We start from the raw sequence: 19222 nt of genomic DNA, 5'->3' as shown, positions 1-19222 counted from the left end.
CACCACGTACATAATAATGTAACAATTTTGTCAAAATACAAAAAGTACAAAGCAAGGGGTCAAAACAACTGCGACTACAGAACGACAGCATTTTTTCAGCAAGATTTGGTGGTCTGCAATGTGGACACAGAACTGAAATGAACTTTTCCCTGAGCATAATTATAAACAGTCTTTATGATGTCAAGTACCTGCCTGCGATGGTACTCCTACTTAAGCTACGAAATGAAAATGAAATTCGGCTTACTCGATCATATAAACTAACGTTAAATGAAAGCTTTTGACTGGTTTCGGTTGACTTTCTTTGACTCAATATTAGTTACTCTAAGCACAGTCCATTCTCTTGTGAGGAAAGAATTTGCGAACCGTTAATTAACTAATGTCTTATTCCGGGTGACCATAGACGTTAAAACGACCGAACCCATCGGGATAACATTGGACTTCCGGAGCCACGACGACAGAGAAGAGTGACAGTTGATTTGACCAAAAGGAAGCTCACGAGCCGTGACGTCTATGTCTGCGCACCGGGCGGGATATCCGCAGTAGTAAGCTAACTAATAACATGGCGAAGACTTACGACTACTTGTTTAAACTACTTTTAATCGGCGATTCAGGCGTCGGAAAGACATGCGTGTTATTCAGATTTTCAGAGGACGCCTTCAACTCAACGTTTATCTCCACTATAGGTGGGTAAAAGTCGTATTATCGCTCAGTATTGTCTTTGCCGAAAAGTGGAACAGCGGCAGCCCATCCCGTCATGCTAATTTGTTGCTAACTTTTCTGGCTAGCAATCATCTTGTAGTGGCTAGTCAGGAAGCAGCTCAACCGGCTTGTTAGAAGAGTTTATACAGAATCGTAATCATTTTAAACAGTTGCTATGCTCTGAAAACCACTGTTTGCATGCGCTGTGAGGATGGTCACAACACCCAGGCTGTAACAGTAGATGATATGTAAACTGTGGCAAGCTGAGCTAATTAGCTACAAAGCTGTCAGTGAGCTAGTTGGCAGTGTCATTTCTCATATGACCAGCTGCCTGTACTTCGCACTGTGGTAGCCAACGCTATCGAAAGTATTGATAAACTCATCAGCTACGCTATGTTTCTAAAATCAAGCATTAATGTTAAAATGAATCATGTACACAGTCAGTTTCTGCGCCGGTTGATATATCTAATCAAATCGGGTGACCTGTGTGACTTTTGTTTTTCTTCAGGTATTGACTTCAAGATAAGAACAATAGAATTAGATGGAAAGAAGATCAAACTACAGATATGGTAAGAAAAGATCTTTTCTGTCCTCTCTTGACTACATTTACAACTTCATGATTTTCCTTCTGTTTAATGTAGAATAAGTACTAGTGTAAATCCAGATCCATCGTGTCCACTGATCACTGGTGTGACAAGTTTTGCACCACATTACATCCTCAGTATATAGTAGTGTAATAAGCGAGTTTGCAGAGTTGTTGTCTTACATGGAAAAAATATCTGCTTTATTTCTGTGGTTTCAGTACACAGGCTTATCACATAACTTGTGATATGTTCATTCTTATACAAAGATTGAATTGAGGGGAAACCATTTAGCCTGGTGGTATCACAGGTGTTTTCCAGCACACTGAACCTGACATATCTGCACTGTATGTGTGTATCTCTCAAGTCCTGTCCTTAGTGTCCTCAAAGTTGTGGGTTTTGTAATTATTAACAAAACTGAGCGTAACAAAATGGGGCAGGGAGGAGTTTATGGATCGATTTTTTTTTTTGTTTTGTTTTGTTTTTTAAGCTTTTGTCATGTTTTAACTGTTTTCTCTTGCTTTCAACATCTTGGCTTAATGCACAGAGATTAAACTGATATTGATCCTCTGGAAAGTTGCTGTTAAGACATTTGAATACTTTAAAGAGTGGCATGAAATCATAGCTGTTCTTCAAAGTCAGGGCTGGATCCTTCCACATTGGGTCATACAGAGGCCAGAGAACACATACAGGCAAGCAAGTGTGTTTCATTAAAGAGGTCCTGCCTATAAGGTGTAGTGTGTCATCTACGATGACATCTCTTTGCTCTTATTTGCTATTTTTAAAAGCATTGGGGATACTTTCCACTTCCACAGGCATTCTGTGGAAAATCTTTGTGTCTGTTGTTGCTGGACATTGGGGCAATCTTTCGGTGGCATTTGATGACTTAGCATCCTTGAAATTCAGCAATTTGAGCATCCTTCCATAACTTTTAGATGCACTCAAAAAAAGACTGTGCTTCGGCAAGGGCAGCGTAAATCACTTTGGCTGTGTTCTGCAAAGAGGAGTTTTAAAAATATATTTTCTCTGTAGGGATACAGCAGGGCAGGAGCGATTCAGGACCATCACAACAGCCTACTACAGAGGAGCCATGGTAAGTTGCATTGTCAGCCCTACAACTCATTCAGTACTATAGATCATTTCTGTGTGTGAATGGGTGAAATGGTCATCATCTCAGGTGTGCAGCATGACTGTTTACCAGAACCACACCCAGCACTGTCATTTTGTTACTAATTTTACACTTACCTCAGAGATCAGATGTGCATTCAGTGCATAGTTGTGGTTCTTTTGTTAAGTGCTCTTTTAGTTCAAGTATAACTGGATGTCTGTGTTGACATATTTTATTTCATAAACATAATTGGTCCTTGCTGCCTTTGATGTTTAGGTCTCTTGCTTTTACTTGGGACAGTAAAATCATATGCTCCATTGATAACATAGGTTCACATGGACACGAGAAAATTAATTAGACGCCTAATTTAAGGTTCTTCTATCTACTAATCTACGGACTAAGTGAGAATTATTAATGAGAACGATTATTTCCTGGTTACTCTGTTTTCTTATGTTTTTGCTCTGTGAACTCTCCAGGGCATCATGTTAGTGTATGACATTACCAATGAGAAGTCTTTTGACAACATCAAGAACTGGATACGGAATATAGAAGAGGTAAAACCTTTTACATGGGTGAACTTGTCTGTGTGTGTGTTGGTTTGCTTCTGTTTTTACAAATATATTTTCTGAACTTCTGCAAAGAGCTATAGAGTATACACACCTCTAAACACATTTTATTGCTGCTTAATCTCCTGTGTGTTCATGGTGCCAAACTCCGTTCCGCAGCACGCTTCAGCAGATGTGGAACGGATGGTCCTGGGTAATAAATGTGATGTCAATGACAAGCGACAGGTGTCCAAAGACAGAGGAGAGAAGGTAGTACATTTGACAATGAATACAGTGAGAAGTTAACTTGAATCTCATGGCTCCTAGTGCCTGAGTACTGACACAGATTCTGTCTCTTTCCTCCTGCTGTCAGCTGGCACTGGAGTACGGTATCAAATTCATGGAAACCAGTGCAAAGGCGAACATCAATGTGGAGAATGTGAGTCACCACTTTTTCTACTGTTATTGATTGACCTTTGAAAGGATTATTGCTACAGATGCCCCACCTTGTACCTTCCTGCTGACTCTAGAGAGAGTACTGAGCTTACTTTGCATTTGTCCAAAGGTACAGCACATCATAAGCTCATTGATTAATACTATATATCCTGATTGTTTAGTCCGCACAAAAATCACAGTGTAAGCAGACAAGCTGCGGTCTCACAGGGACGCTTCTGTATGGAACTATTTTCTTACTGTGATTTTTGTCACTGAAAAGGATTCTCATTTGCTGAAAATTTTCATCATGGGCCTACTTCGAAAACTTAATTATTTAAATAAGCATTTAATGATTATGATAACTATTTGTGTGTGGACTGTAACTGTATAATGTGAGCACCATTTGGTTTTGGTCTTAAACCACAATAATTCATGTATAAGGATTAGTAACTTTTACTTAATGCTGCTGTTAATGCACTGCTTTATTTGTTTTCCTGTTTTTATCTGCAGGCCTTCTTAACCCTTGCCAGAGACATCAAAGCAAAAATGGACAAGAAGCTGGTAAGAATGTAGAAGTGTGGAATCTTAATTATATATAGCTATATATATATAACAGCTATAAAGCTGTTATGGATACAATACATGATGTCTGTATGTGTTGCAACATGCTCTGGTGTTTTTGCTGTTCTCATATTTGAATGTGTTTTCTCATCTGTGTGTATTTTAGGAGGGCAACAACCCACAGGGCAGCAGTCAAGGAGTAAAGATTACAGAGCAGCCCAAGAAGAGCAGTTTCTTCCGCTGCACGCTCCTGTGAGGAGGCGGGAGCATTGGCATCCACCATCGCCTTAACTGTGTCCCCCACTGGACAGAACTGGACAGAGCACACTCTGATTTCACTTTTATCTTCCTTTGCTTGTCTTCCTCCTCCTCCTCGTCCTCCTCCTCTCTGATTGTCGTGCTTATCTAATAGGAAAAACAAAACAGTTTATCGCTCCCTTGGTTTACCAGTTTTCCCTTGACACCTCTGGATCTAACCACTCTGGCCTCTGTTACATGCTAAATCTGATCGCTTTTTTTTTGCTCGTTAAATTGACAGTTTCAACTTGATTCCTTAGATTTTATAGACATTTAAAGGACTGCCTCTAGAAACGATCAAAGCTTTACTGTTCACAATAATTTCTGATGCCTAGCTGCTTTCTTTGAGTGTTGCTTGGTGAAGCCTTATTTATACGATCGTCATCACAAAAAGTAGCCAAATTATATTCCCAGAATAGGTTTGCCAGGGTGATGAGAGTACAGTTTTGGCACGATTATATGACATTTGTGTACTGTCTGGATGGCCTCAACTTTTATACATCCACGTAAGGTAAATACAACATGTAAATATACATCATTTATTATGATATCACATAGAAACAGTACTGCCAGTGCATTTTTACTCATCATATCAACATTTGGGTTTACAGTTCTTCTGTCCTCTTCTTCTTCAAGTGTCTCTGTTGATTTGTTAGGCTGAAACATTCCATTCCTATTGTGAACACTTTAATGTGCAATGTAACGTCTATGTGGGACCCAGGTTTTGTCTTAAGTATTCACATGATTGCAGTAAGACTGGGTTCATGACAAAGTATGCATGTTTTAAGGGCAAACAGATTCCTTTTGTAGTTGCTTACCTCATCAATTTAGGTATCGTTATTGTTGTGAGGTTGATGGTTTTTTGATGCACTTCACCTGGTGAACTAGCAATACCTAAGTCCAACACCTGGAGGCGATACAGTTACACAGCAGTGGCAGAGAAGGCATCACAGTGATGATGAAATAATCGTTTTATGCATTCATACTTCTTCCAGTTGTCAGTTCCAATGGGGGAACATGCACACGACTGTTTCCGGGGGCCTTGGATAGGGGCTGTGCTGTAGCAGTATTTATGGAGTGAAACAAACACATAGCACCAAAATGACAAAGTGCCCTTTAATGTTCTTATTGATAATGCACTTTTCCTTTGTTCTTTCTGTAAAAAAGAAAAAAAAATAGAAAAAAGTTCTTAACTTTTGTTGCCTGTTGCAAGTCTTAACTGAAAGCAAAGAATATTCATGTACAAGTTTTCCATGTACCCTGTCTGGGCTTTCTAAAAACATCGGAGCACTGAAACTTAGTCTTTTTTATTAGTATAATAAAATATACAGAAGGCCTATGATTTAGAGATGTTTTTCATCCCCCTTCCCAACATTCCAGCATTCCCATTAATTGATTCATCCTTTTTTTTTATTCGCACTTTTTGTGCACTAGCATCCCCATCGATGCTTTTGGGCACCTCAAGTGCAATGAACCCCCCCACCCACCCCACACACCCCCCACACACCCCCCACACACACCCCACACACCCCACACACATACTCGCCTAGTGTACCCCTCTGTTCAGAGGTCTCTGCATACATCCCCATGTCTTGTTTGAGCCCAGTATCATTTGAACTATGCATTCTGGGTGCGTAGAAAACCTCAATAAACTTTGCACATTTCACCTCATGAGCTTTATTTGAGATTAGAAATGTGCAAAGCATCCTTGCCGTTTTATTTTCTGCTGTCACTCCAAATTCTGTCATATTTGCTCTGTTGAGCTCTTCAGACGCAAGAATAGGAAGTTAAGCGAAAGCTGATTAAGGCATCTCTGATGTTTTCCAGTGAGAGCAAATCATATCTAGTCAAGTTGAAGCATTGTTGAAATAAATAAGTAACTGCTTAGATGATTAAAATCACTGTTGTTAATGTGGTTTGATTTTGTGGCTCTCACAGATTAAACCAGTTCATGCCTTGATAAGAAATACAGGTTTTTAGACTGTGGCGTTTTGCTCAAATTTGGTCTGTGAAATAAGCTCATTTCCTGTTTTGATTGGAGTCATTTGTAATTCTTGCCAACTGTAAATTTGTCAGATCTGTGTTGACAAATCGTCAGCATTCTCTTACCTAAATTTGAATTTTGTCACTTTGATTTCATGGGGAATAAATTAAATAATGAAGCAATTGTAAATAAGATCTTCAGTGATTGTACTTCATAAAGCTTATTGGTCTACGTCTTTTGTAGATATGTGTACTTTTGATGATTTATTAAAAATGAGATTCTTAAAAAAGGTTTAGTCATCATATTGGCCCTGTTTTTGCAAATTAATGTGGACTATTACATGTATCTAATAATATCAGGAAAGTTACTTTAAATGTGTTTAAATGTGCTTATGTCTGATATTTGAATTTGACTTGTAATCAACTGAAGACCTTTTTCTAAAAGATGACATACCTTTTTTTGACCAATCATATGTGGAGGACCAATCCTGGCTTTCTTGGACATACAGTTTTAAAAAAAATGTTGCATTTGAATGGATAAAATGTCCAATTAAACAGCGATGAAATTCTATACAATAAATTAATCCACATCAGTTAATCTTTTCACTCAGTTTTACCAGAAGTTTTGTTTTCCTTCAGTTGGATTAGCTCGTGTGCACAGCCCATTTTTACTTTTCTTTCAATCTGCCGTCAAGCCACACTGCTGAGCGACAAGTATGGTGTGCAGGACTGCTTGATGATTAACATACATCACAGCCATCTGTGTCTCCTCTACACTAGCTTTTCTGTCATTGCCTTTACAGAAGTGACTGTGGAGCAGTGGACACGTTGAGATGACGCCTGTTGTCATCTCTCAAACTAAGCACACTTTCCTTCGTCCCTCTTTACCGCTGGAGTAAAGGTGTACTCACAGTCCCGACTGCTTACTTAAATTAAAACCAATCAGTTATCTACAGCACAGTGTCAAGTTTTCCTTTTACCCATGATATGCTCTCATCAACAACTGATGCTGAGATGTAGAAAAATGTTAGCCACGAATCGTTGTCTAAGGTACTTGTTAACATATTAGAAAAGGTGTTTTATAGGCCTAACAGTAGGAGTATTTCCACTGTCTCACATGCCCTCACATACTCAATATGATCATCAAATTAAGCAAAAGTCCTTTGATCTTTATTTAGGTATTTTTAAATTAGACAACTTTCATGTGGGAGGAAAACTTCCCTGACTGGTTCTTCGGTTCCCGTAAAGCAGCTCTCCAGCATGATCAGGAACTGCTTTTCATTCTTTGCGTTAGTTAATATGTCACCAACAACAGTGACACCAAAGGCCATTAATTTTATTGTCAAGATAGTTCCTGTCTGTGAGAGGTTCCTCTCTTATGAGAATAGTAGATGGAGGTCAGAGAAACTTTTACACATGCACACATTTGTCCAGCATTTCCATATCATTAGTCCTACATGGGCAGACCTCCACACTTCATTTTAGCACTGTTGCAGTGTTGTGCCATTGTTACATTACAAACATCACATGTGAAAACAAATGTTTCTTGATTAGTGATTACAGGGCTGGTGACTTGATCCCTAGCTGCTGAGTACTGAATCCCTGGCTGTTCACAGCCATCTGTATCTCTACACTAGCTTTTCTGTGTCATTGCCTTTATCATTGCACACTGTAATACAGAAGTGATTTAACATTCAGGTAGAGGAGTGCAATGCAAGCTGGAGAACTGATATTTGAACAAATGCCACATGTGATGGGTGAAGAAGGCAGGACTGAAGCCTCTCATTACACATGAGCTGGTTACTCTCTGATAGATCCAAACCTTTGATCTTTATGCCGTCATGGAATACACCTCTGACTTTATGATATGCTTATTTGTGTAGATTGCATTCTTATCCAAATAGACTATTATTTGTTGCCTGCAGTAGAAGCAAAAGTATTTTGTATTTTGTCTTATTTGACTATTTTAGTTTATTTCTAATTGTGCACGTCTGTTAAACAGCTGCGTACAAGGATGTGAGTTTTGTCTCCACCCCCACAGGTGTTGTCAGGTGAGTCAACTCTGCTGTGTCATTTTATCAAGGAACTGCCAGGCGAGGTGAGTAACCTTCACTCTGAGCTTCGCTAAATGAAAAAAAATCTTTCAGGCAGTGTGGGTGAGTTTTATGTGAAAACCAGTGTCATTTTTAACTATTTGGGTGTTCAAACTACAAAGTTAAGTTTTATTTAATAAACCAATTTAAAAGCAGATCTGGTTTCTTAAATGTATATAATGGTGATAGTAGCAGAATGTCCTGTCTAGGCTAAAAAATTGCAACATGTTTTTGTAAGGTTTCTCTTTGTATAAAAGTGTAAAACTGTGGAAAAATGTTAACAGCACATCACACCACAGATGTCACCGTTGATGTGCAACTGAAAGAGGAACACTGAACATGGAAAAGGGATAAAGACGCAGATTTATATTTTATTGCTCTGAGACAATAAATCATGGGCATTTGAATTTATTTATTGCCAGCTCAAGCATTTTATATATGGAATTAGTAATCTGTAAATTACCTCTTTTCAGGTCTTTCTGCTCTGTGAATTTGCCAACAGACACGACAGAAGATTAAACCAACTGTCTCCCACAGTGATGGATTGGAATCAGTCATTCCAAGGACAGCGAGCTGCTATCGTCTGGTTCACAGAGTCCCAGCTTCAGTCTGTGATCAGGAATGGTATAGTCCCAGAGTGGTTTCATGGGATCATTTCCAGGAAGTAAGTTCACAAAACCTATCACTGACCTCTAAAGCAGAGTCATGTTTTAAAAATCATACACAAAACAAACATATCAGTGTTGTGTCCCAGCATGTTGTCATGGTTTAGTGAACTGCTTAAAGATAAAATACTCCAGTGTTGTCAACTATGTGAAGGATGCATCATGTTTTCACTCTGCTGAATGTATGCATAAGTGAATATGTAACAAAAACTTTATTTCTGTATCTCATTTCTAGACCTTACATTTAACATTTACAGAAAAGACATTAAAAAACAGCCACAATATAAAAATAATGAGTAGAAAAATACATAAGTCTACACAAAAATCTGGAATTATATCAATAATATACTTTATAGCAAATATCTATTTTTCAGGAAGTAATAAAAACACCACAAAATCTTAACAGAAACATCATACTTTTCCTTCATGTTTCAGACAATAACCAAAACAAACAAGCAAAACTAGATCACTGCACCTTTTATTATTTCATTTAATACTGATTACATGTTTACACATTAATTCCATATGTAGGTGAAATATTCCCTTTAGTGGTGCGCTAAAGAGCGCGCATTTTCAGTGCGTAAAACTGGAAATGATTTCTGCTTAAAAGGAATGTGTGCTTCAAACACACCCACACACATTCACGACAGATGATATATGTGGGGGAAAATATAAGGCATGGTGTGCCCTTGTACTGACAAGACTATAACGCACAGTCTATTATTATTAGACTGTGATTATTATTATCAGACTATTCTATTTGATTGAGTCCATGTATGATAAGTAGTAGTTTTGTTACATGTTGAAGCTAAGCAGTTCCTTTTAAATCATAAGATGACAAATTCCCAGGGTGACTTTCACCTGGTCTCTATACAATTGCCAGATAATTTCGAGATTAAAATGTGAAAGGGGATTTTGTCTGTGAGAATTGTATTGTATGTTAATTTTCTATGCAGAATGGCAGAGGAACTGCTGATGCCGAAGCCTCCAGGCTACTTCCTCATCAGAGTCAGTGAGAGCAGGATTGGCTACACTCTTTCATACCGGTGAGTGTTTGCGGGATTAAAAGGAGCTTTATTTCACAGTTTGCACACATACACTCACCCTGACAGTTCACAGTCCTGCCCTGTTGCCTGCTCTTGATATATCCTCTTTCCCCCTCAGTGCTGAGGATCGCTGCAGGCATTTCATGATCGACGCACTGGAGGATGGTCATTACATGATAGTAGGGGAAAACAGAAGTCACCGATTTCTGCAGGAACTGGTGGACTTTCATCGACGAACTCCCATCATACCTTACAATGAGGTGCTGACTGTCCCTTGTGGACAGGTGAGAAAATGTTTTATTATCCTACCTGCATACAAGTGCTATAACTGAATAGTCAGTCCATACATCGTAGCTTTGCGTTGCTTGTACGTTATTGTGCTTATTGTGCTCAAAATTCTCCTTACGTGTGGTGAGAAGTGCCTCATCAGGACTACATTTACGCCACATGCAGTCGGAGCTAAACTGAGTCACCACTGCTATCCAAAGCCACAATATTTGCGTATTTGCATGCCACCTGTGCACCATGCAAAAAGAGAATAATCACACCTTTTTTACTCTCTTCCGTCTGATCCTACGCAAGGCCTCGAATGACAAGACTGACTATGCAGAACTGCTGTTTCCAGAGAGACATCCGAGACATAACACAAGTTTGCAAACAAACGGCTTACTGCTTCCCAGCACAAATCACCCAGCATCACAAGAAGACGCCCCACCTGCCCTTCCTTATCGAGCAAATAGCCCAAGGAACTCTGCAGTCCTGTCTCCAGACAGCCGAACAAGCAGAATTTACCCAAGTTTGGAGGAGGAATATCCAAATCTCCCCTCCCCTCCTGCAGCCACGGTAATGGTGATCTTAGTAGATTGCTTTAGATACTGTATAAAGACTACCCTAATATAAGGACTACACTTATATTTTCTGGCAAATTCATGTGCTGTTTGTTTCATGTTTATGAATTCCAGCCAGTGCCAATGGCCAGAAACAGATATGCAGCCAACAGCCCGACATCCAACCAGCCTCCGGAAGTCCCTGCCAGGAGCTCTCTTCTGTCACTGAAGCAGAACCAGACTTGTATCAGAACAGTCTCTGCACCTGAAAGTCCCTCCACACCCAAAGCCACCGAAAACATTCACTCCGTAAAGAACCAGGAGGCAAAGCCGTCAGTTGTCACCAACCTAAAGAACCTCAAGAAGAAATTCCAAAAGAAGCCAAGCATGTCGCAGGTATACTCAGAGATAAATGTGGAGGCCACTGACAAGAGTGGAGACACTGAGAATGAGTACCAGGAGATAACAGGGGAGCACAAATGTCCACAGTTCTCCTACACTTGTGCTGATATAACTGATGAAAGGATACCTCAAGAGTACCTTCCACCTCCACCTTTTGCCCCAGGCTACTGATACACGACAGCTCGCTCAGAAAACAGTGTACAGACGGAATGATCATTGAAATGGCTTTCACATGACTGAATCAAGACAAAGAAAATGGATGGCGCGCACATCCAACCTCAAGTGGTTGCAGGTGTAGGACAAAAGCAGCATACAAAAGAAAAGAAACAACAGGGGGAACTTTACAAAAGTTTAATCATATTCTATTTCAGCTTTAAAGATCTCTGTTCACATGGATGTGTGCCTGACCAAGCTGAGCTCACTGTTTCTCCCTGCTTCCACTCATTGTGCTAAGCTGAGCTAATAAGATGCCAGCAGATGCTTCATATTTACTATTTAACAAATGCAAATAAGTGCATTTCCACAAATATAGAACTATTTCCGTACAATTTCAAGTGCTTGCAATATACAGTGAGAAAACTACCTCTACTTTTCCTTTCCATAAGTGAATCAAAGCTGCAGATGCCTGAATTCTTTTGTCTGGGACTCAGGTGACTCAGCATAAGTTCAAACAGATGCCCCTCAGTGGTTAGAAGTATAAAATTATAGAACACATTAAACTGCTCATCACTGGCACTAATTACAGTCACATGTAGACTCATGTGTACGTGCAAATCAGAAATGACATGACTAATGTGAGCTGTTTTGAATACAGGAGACATACTGCTACTGTTATCAGTGATATGACGAGAAGCTGACAGAAACAGATACTGGTCAAACTTGTCTCACGAGTAGAAACATACATGTGACTGAAGTTCACCATGTACTCACTTTTTGTACACAGAAATATTTTCCTAAGCACATCATTTCATTCTTACTGTGAACAGCTTGGTCAGACCTTTGTTTTGGTCTCATGACAGCTGTTGATGAGGGCCATATGGCATCCAGACCATGTGATCTAGATAATTTTCACATGACACATAACTTTCACATTTACATCTATAGATAATATATTGGTACAAATCATCTAATTTTGTTAAATGCACAAACTAATAAATCATTTTTGAAAAATGTTCAGTCTGTGTTGTTTCTACTTACAGATCTTCTTGCAGTCCTTTGTTTCCTGGGACATAAATAATATTTCTCTACTGACTGTCTGCAGTTCAAAACGGGGGACATATGTGACTGTGACTGTGATAAATCACAGACACGCCATTCACCCATACTGGTAATTTACATAATCTCTGTTCCTCCTTTCTCCTGTCCTCTTCTTCCTCCCCCACTTGCTTCACTTCCCACTCTGATCATTGCATGTTACGGCCTGGTTATTCAGACTTGGGCTGCATGTTGTGGTGGTGTAATGACCCAGGTGTTAATTTAACCAGCATCATCCACCACAATGTAATCCCTGTTTATCCAAGACATGAGATCAAATGTTATGACTTGCTTCCTGTTTTTATAAGCAGTTGCTGTTTTATTTATGATAATATGAGTTATTGAGTCCCTCTTAAGTTATTCCTTTTATTGTTTCATACTATATAAAACAAAATTAAAATCAAATGGTTCCACTTTTTTACAATGTCAGTGGTTGGGATTGACGGTGACAGACTGATATGCAGAACTCTCCATACCAAACCACTTGTTTTATTACAGACTACCATCTAGTGGCAGTAACCCACATCAACTGCTCAAAGTAATGTAGTAGTGGTATTCAGACCCTTTATTAAACACCACAGTGTGAATCTGATTCTAAATCGTTTAAATCCAATGCAGAAAATTTCCACAACCTGATTACATGATTAGATTGGAAAACAAAAAGCTAAAGCTAAAGCCACCAAACAAAACATTCCCTGAGGCCCCATAACTGTGCGATTAACAATGTTTATTGACAGCTGACAACACACACAGCATGAATGTGATTTTTATTTTTTTTTGGGGGGGGTAAAATTAAATATTCCAAAAGACAGCCAACGAGAAGACTTATATAAAATTATACAAAACTAGTTATTAGTACAAAATCAGATGCTTACCCTCTGAGTGTTCATAGAACTGTACCTAATGGCAGTAAAGGCATTCTAACGTAAGAAAGGGCTTCAAGCACTCGCATGCGCCGATAGCTTTGTGAGTACTCGGACAAGTAGGTGGGATGGACTCAGCGGGATCACAGAGGAGGGCGCTATTTGCCAGTTCCTTTTAAGGCCAACACCCAGCGGTTTCCCGAGACACACGCAGGACTAGTTTGATTTATAACCCATGTCTTTACGATGTGAGTAGGGCGACGGCCAACCGTTAAACACCGCCCTCCCCGGACACCCCGTGCTCCAAAGCACGCAAACCTGATAAGCTAGGAGGCGAGGTGACGCCACCTGGGAAGATTTTTCAGCTTGCTGATACTCACATAGTGATCTAGGAAGTTCTATCACTGTCGAGACTTCGTTTGTCTGTGACTTTTACCACAACAGTTGGTTCACGTTTCTACGTTTTTTAACTGAAACATCCAAGCAACATCATGTCTTACGCCCCGGGACAGCCGGTGACTGCTGTTGTGGTAAGTTTGGGATCGGGGCTGTTTTCTGTTCAGCGGGACTCTATTGTTCAGCTACTGGTTCGACGTCAATGTAAAACCGTTATCAGCAACAATCTCTGAATTAACTCGCTCAGTTTGTTGTTTGTTAGGCACAGCGCTCTCTCAAAGGTTAGCTAGCTACGTTTACTGGATCGTGACTTTGTTTTGCTAAAGTGTACACTGTGTCAAAGCAACTGTTCTCGTCAGCAGCCACATAATGGCATATTCAGCGTTGACAAACGTTATTAACGATGAATTTAAGTCGTTAAACCACTTAATCAAAAACAGGCATTTACATGCGATTAAAAACTGGTATGTTCTTATTGACTATAAAATTAAAAGGCATATGAATACCCCTTAACATCTAACCACTCTTACACATGGGCGTCACCGTCGGTGTGATTCAGTCTTCTAGGTCAACTTTCAGACAGAGTTGCTCAATAGTACAGTTTAATTGTATTGTTTTTTCGCGTTGCCTTCAACGCTGCCGTAATTATCACAATTAAAAATAGAAGTGGTAAACGGGAGTAACTGGGATTTTGACAGGCCACATGTGAGGGATGGGGAGCAGCTACGTGTGAAAGCATGGAGGTTAAAATCTTCACCGTATGTCTGTGTTGCATCCACTGTCAATAACAGGCACTGCAATTTTATTTATCACAGATATTTAACTATATTACCAGAGAGTACTTGGATAAATAAACTGAAGCAGCACTGTCTTACTAAATTATCTGTTAAACTTTCAGCCAGAGATGTTTGACTGCTCAGATGATATTTGAGGGTTAAATCAGTGAATATGTTACAATATTCCTACCAGTAGTCTTTTATTAAAAAAACAAAAAAGAAAACGTATACACTATATAGACAAAAGTATCCATACACACCGCTTTTTTGCAGAGGCTGGGCTTTCCCCCTTACTTCCAGTGAAGGGAAATCTTAATGCTTCAGCATGCCAAGACATTTTGGACAATGTTATGCTTCCAACTTTGTGGCAACAGCATGACTCTGCCCCAGTGAACAAAGCAAAGTCCATAAAGACATGGTTGGATGAGTTTGGTGTGGAAGAACTTGACTGGACCACACAGATCCCTGACCTCAAGCCCATCAAACACCTTTGGGAGGAACTGGACTGTGAGCCAGGCCTTTTTGTCCAACATCAGTGTCTGACCTCACTGTTGCTCTACTGCAAGAGCGGGCTAAAATTCCCACAGAAACACTCTAAAATCTTGTGGAAAGCCTTCCCTGAAGAGTGGAAGTTGTTATAGCGGCAATGTGTTGTCTGTGTATTTATTGTGATGTCATTAAAGTCTATGTTGGTGTAATGTCAGGTGACCCAAAACATCGTCTATATTGTGTAACATAAAGCAGTAAAGGATCACTTGCGTTTAATCGTTTAAGAGTTCGGACAAAGATATGTACAGAGTGGGACACAGATGTATTTGTATTGTATCTCTGTACTGCAGTTTTTTGTTACTTGTCAACTGTACTCAAACCGATATATACAGTGTCCTCCAAAAGCATTGGAACAGCAAAGCCATTTCATTTGTTTTTGCTGTATAATGAACACATTTTGGTTTAAGATCAAAAGACCAATGTGAGATGAAAACCATATATCAACAAAATCCAGAAATGCAGCAGAAGTCAGAGTAGCTCGCACATCTGTGAAGACACCTTTTAACACTGAAAGGAACAAACAAGTTTCCAAGTCACATATGCCGCTAAAACAAATGTGCTGTTGTGCCTGCTGGTCTTGACTGACAGACTCTTACTCAGTATGAGCAAAGTTCCAGACATTTTTAACACTTAATTATATCAGCCACAACAGCGAATGTCTGGGTTTTCATCACCACACACACACAGGCAGTCTTTGTGTTGAGGAGTGCTGTGAGGAATCCTGTTGTCCGAGTCATTCATCTTTCCATCTGGCTAGTGAGCCTGCAGCTGCTCATCAGTGTCAAGGACAGAACTGCACTAAAGTCTCTGTCCCACTGTGGACATCAGTTACGAGGGAACAGCATCTGAATCCACCATTTGTCACACGCTGGTATTTGTTTCAGGTGCATAAATCAACGCTGTATGAGGTAATTTTCCTGTTTTCTAACATAATGGTGAACTGAAGATCACTGAGAGGTGATATCAGACCTCTTGGAAGCGATGGTTTTTATTTGGATTGTTACATTAAACAAAACAGTTGCTCCACTCATGCTGTCAGAACTGGAGTCTCTTTAAATGAACAAGAATAGCAATGTACAGGAACTTGAGTCGTTGACACTGATATAGAGACAATATTGACACAGTTGCAGCATTGAGAGACCAGCGGTTCAGATTTCTGATAGTGAGAAAGCTGCCGCTGTCCAGTGTCTGTTTTTCCCCTGATCAAGCACAAGTCAGTATATAACAGTATAAATATTGAATGCATTTTGTCTGCTGGGGTTTTTTAATTGTCCATGTCAGATGGATGAAGTTAAAAAGAATTTCTCTCTCAATAGGAACGAATTGAGATCGTGAAGTTGCGACAGGAAGATAATCTGATTCTTGGCTTCAGTATTGGGGGTGGCATAGACCAGGATCCTGGACAGAACCCCTTCTCGGAAGACAAGACTGACAAAGTAAGTCTATGGGTGTGTGTGTGTGTGTATATTCATCAGCTGTTTATCTGTGGCAGTTATATACAGTTGATTGTACAGACAGGCAGTAAAAAGTAATAACTATGTTTGTCCCATTAAACACAGTATATTGTGTAAATATTTCAGCTGAACAGAAATCCTCTAATTCTCAGTCTGAGTTTGTTACAGTAACATGCTGTCATGTGCAGATTGAACATCTGCTGAATGGCACCAGTGAAATGCTGTCCTACGTACAACATTAAGTACAGAAAATTTCTTTTGCTGATTCCTGTTGTAGTTTTGTAATTCACACCAGCCAGAGATGACAGTAAAGTTCATTCTGTGACGTAACTTTCCATACGATATCTCCTGGATTTCAGTGTCTTTTTGGAGCACAAAGCTACCAGTTGATTTATAATGTTCTGTAACGCCCTACCTCATGTTACTAGACTAGTACTTTGGTGAGCTGTAAATGAGGGGCAGGCCTGAACACATCATCTGCGGCCTCAGGTGGGAACAAACCAGACTCACCTCACTGATGTCATAGAAAGGAATATTGCAAGTTTACACAAAGTTGTGTCTTAGGTGATGTGTGTGCATGTGGAAATTGTTACACATAATACTGAGACAATCAGTCATTTTCTCTGTCTTAGTTTGTGTGAGGTTTTAAGATCATCTGTGTTGGCTTTACAGCTGTGATCATATGAAACAGTTACTGTGTTTGTGTTGTCTATAGGGCATCTACGTGACCAGAATAACACCGCGCGGACCGGCAGACGAGGCAGGCTTGAGGATGGGAGACAAAATAATGCAGGTGTGTGGTGATCCACAAGATGGCACCATGTGTACACAAGAGAGTCAGACAGGAGCTGTGCGTCAGGAGCACTGCTCACCTTACCCCCATTGTTTATCAACTTGGTGTTAACTTATAAAATCTCCAGCTTTTCTCAACCAAAAGTCTTTTCTTCCTCCCAGGTAAACGGCTGGGATATGACCATGGTGACCCATGACCAGGCCCGTAAAAAACTAACAAAGAAGAACGAGCAGGTGGTGCGACTACTGGTAACCAGAAAGTCATTGGAGGACACTATCAAACAATCTATGGGCAGTTGTCCAAGATAGTAACATAGCGCCACTACGTGTAACCGGCGATGCAATAGCCAAGGACTGAACACTCTCAAATACTGAAACTCTCAAATTCTCAAATGTTGTCCTTTATAACTATGAGAACACAAGAATATTACACAGATCGTTTAATATTAAGGTGACCTGTCCAGAAGCCTGACTCTGCACAAATCAGTTCTTGGTAATTCTTGTCATTTATTGCACAGTGAGACAGTGCTCTTTGTCCATTCACACTCAAACACTTTTCAGAGTTTATCTGCTTTACTTTGAGAAACCTGAGCAGCATATTCACCTCCACCCTCTGAAATATGCATCATTCCAAAGCATTCATCTCCGGAGGGCTCAAAATAAATTACATCTGAATCTGTTCTCGAATTTAATGACGACTTCACTGTGAGAAAATGATAAAAATTTGAGTCTAGTATTCCAAAACTCACATTATCAGTTTTAATACCACGAAAAATGCTGCTGTATGAAAAGTTAAGGATTATGGAAAATAGAGTTTATGCAGATTTTCACAATAATTACTGTTATATTTTTGAACAACAACTGACTGAAATGAGCTTCTGGAGGATCTTTCATAAAGTGGTGCTTGCATATGTGCTTTATGTCACATTTAAATAGTACAGCATTGTTGGTTGATTCCATATTAGGAGATATTAAGTGTCCTCAATCCAGGCCTGATAGTAATCGCTCATAATAAGAATTTTTTTTAGGAGCAATTGTGAACTTTCTTTAACACATTTCATCCTTTTTGCCTCAAGAATGTTTAAGTGTATCAGTAATGATCAGCTTTTCATCTCAGTGTAATAAAACACACTATATTTTGCTCTCATTCAGCTTCAAATGCCAAAGTGATCAGTGTCTGGTAGTGTATTAGTGTTGTAGTTTTTCTAATCATTTTTTTATAACGGTACAGTATACTGCTCTGTACAACAAAGCACATATCTGTATGCTCAATGTTTAATCTAAACTTATGTCTTTTCACTAGTTATCGTTTTACTGATGCACCTCACTGTTCTGTTCATCTTGTGTATTACATGTGTGGGAAAGTAAAATCTCTCCTTCTGTATCTGTGCAGCCAAATGCACATTTTCTTCCAGGTTACACTAATTATGTCTCACACTAACAGACTTACATTTGGATAACACCTGTCATGGGATTTTCAGGATATCCTCTCAAGTGTCATCTTTACCTGGTTGAGCAAGAGAAAGTTGGTCATTGCCCTCATTGTCTGATGAAAGCAAACCTGCTAGTTTCACACTGGCAACAGCTACATTGAGATAGCCTGCAAAATGTTCTGAAGTTGCTTTTTTTTTTTTTGTCAGTGACCAAAAAGTCCAGGTTGAAACTGAGTGAATATTGTTTGACAACTGGGAATGTGCACAGCAGCACAGAAGGAATACTTAATACCACTGGGTTTAATGATTTGTATCTATCTTTTATTTTGTCATTCCACTGCAGTGATTCACAGCCCCTGATACAGTATGTACTTCATAACATTGCAGATGAGATATTTATTGCTAACCATTAATAATATTCAGGCTTTGAAATGTCACAGTGCCGAAATTATTATTACAATAC

At 39.5% G+C, this 19222-nt stretch overlaps 3 protein-coding genes across 3 annotated transcripts; all 3 read left to right on the top strand.

Moving 5' to 3' along the window:
- Positions 1-415: 415 nt before the first annotated feature.
- On the top strand, positions 416-6499 carry LOC124060085 (ras-related protein Rab-8A). The gene is made up of 8 exons (XM_046390588.1): positions 416-683; positions 1208-1268; positions 2313-2373; positions 2865-2942; positions 3114-3203; positions 3307-3372; positions 3879-3929; positions 4096-6499. Exons 1-8 carry the CDS (start codon positions 560-562, stop codon positions 4183-4185), a joined length of 621 nt encoding a protein of 206 aa, XP_046246544.1. The 5' UTR covers positions 416-559; the 3' UTR covers positions 4186-6499.
- A 1845-nt stretch (positions 6500-8344) lies between these two features.
- Positions 8345-12416, top strand: hsh2d (hematopoietic SH2 domain containing). The gene is made up of 6 exons (XM_046391009.1): positions 8345-8365; positions 8776-8966; positions 9924-10013; positions 10132-10297; positions 10596-10856; positions 10976-12416. Exons 2-6 carry the CDS (start codon positions 8842-8844, stop codon positions 11411-11413), a joined length of 1080 nt encoding a protein of 359 aa, XP_046246965.1. The 5' UTR covers positions 8345-8365; positions 8776-8841; the 3' UTR covers positions 11414-12416.
- A 1247-nt stretch (positions 12417-13663) lies between these two features.
- On the top strand, positions 13664-18710 carry tax1bp3 (Tax1 (human T-cell leukemia virus type I) binding protein 3). The gene is made up of 4 exons (XM_046391010.1): positions 13664-13889; positions 16397-16516; positions 17250-17327; positions 17489-18710. Exons 1-4 carry the CDS (start codon positions 13851-13853, stop codon positions 17633-17635), a joined length of 384 nt encoding a protein of 127 aa, XP_046246966.1. The 5' UTR covers positions 13664-13850; the 3' UTR covers positions 17636-18710.
- The last annotated feature ends 512 nt before the right edge of the window (positions 18711-19222 follow it).

Source organism: Scatophagus argus, chromosome 6 (assembly GCF_020382885.2).
Source record: "Scatophagus argus isolate fScaArg1 chromosome 6, fScaArg1.pri, whole genome shotgun sequence".
Lineage (NCBI taxonomy): Eukaryota > Metazoa > Chordata > Actinopteri > Scatophagidae > Scatophagus > Scatophagus argus.
The sequence above is the reverse complement of the archived record's forward strand: the minus strand, read 5'-3'. Positions and strand labels throughout refer to the sequence as shown.

Coding starts and splice junctions, on each gene's coding strand:
- LOC124060085 (XM_046390588.1), top strand. CDS start 560: ATGGCGAAGACTTACGACTACTTGTTTAAACTACTTTTAATCGGCGAT. Junction 2,374..2,864: donor CCTACTACAGAGGAGCCATG/GTAAGTTGCATT, acceptor TGAACTCTCCAG/GGCATCATGTTAGTGTATGA. Junction 2,943..3,113: donor GGATACGGAATATAGAAGAG/GTAAAACCTTTT, acceptor TCCGTTCCGCAG/CACGCTTCAGCAGATGTGGA.
- hsh2d (XM_046391009.1), top strand. CDS start 8,842: ATGGATTGGAATCAGTCATTCCAAGGACAGCGAGCTGCTATCGTCTGG. Junction 10,014..10,131: donor GGCTACACTCTTTCATACCG/GTGAGTGTTTGC, acceptor TTTCCCCCTCAG/TGCTGAGGATCGCTGCAGGC. Junction 10,857..10,975: donor CCTCCCCTCCTGCAGCCACG/GTAATGGTGATC, acceptor TATGAATTCCAG/CCAGTGCCAATGGCCAGAAA.
- tax1bp3 (XM_046391010.1), top strand. CDS start 13,851: ATGTCTTACGCCCCGGGACAGCCGGTGACTGCTGTTGTG. Junction 13,890..16,396: donor AGCCGGTGACTGCTGTTGTG/GTAAGTTTGGGA, acceptor CTCTCTCAATAG/GAACGAATTGAGATCGTGAA. Junction 16,517..17,249: donor CGGAAGACAAGACTGACAAA/GTAAGTCTATGG, acceptor TGTTGTCTATAG/GGCATCTACGTGACCAGAAT.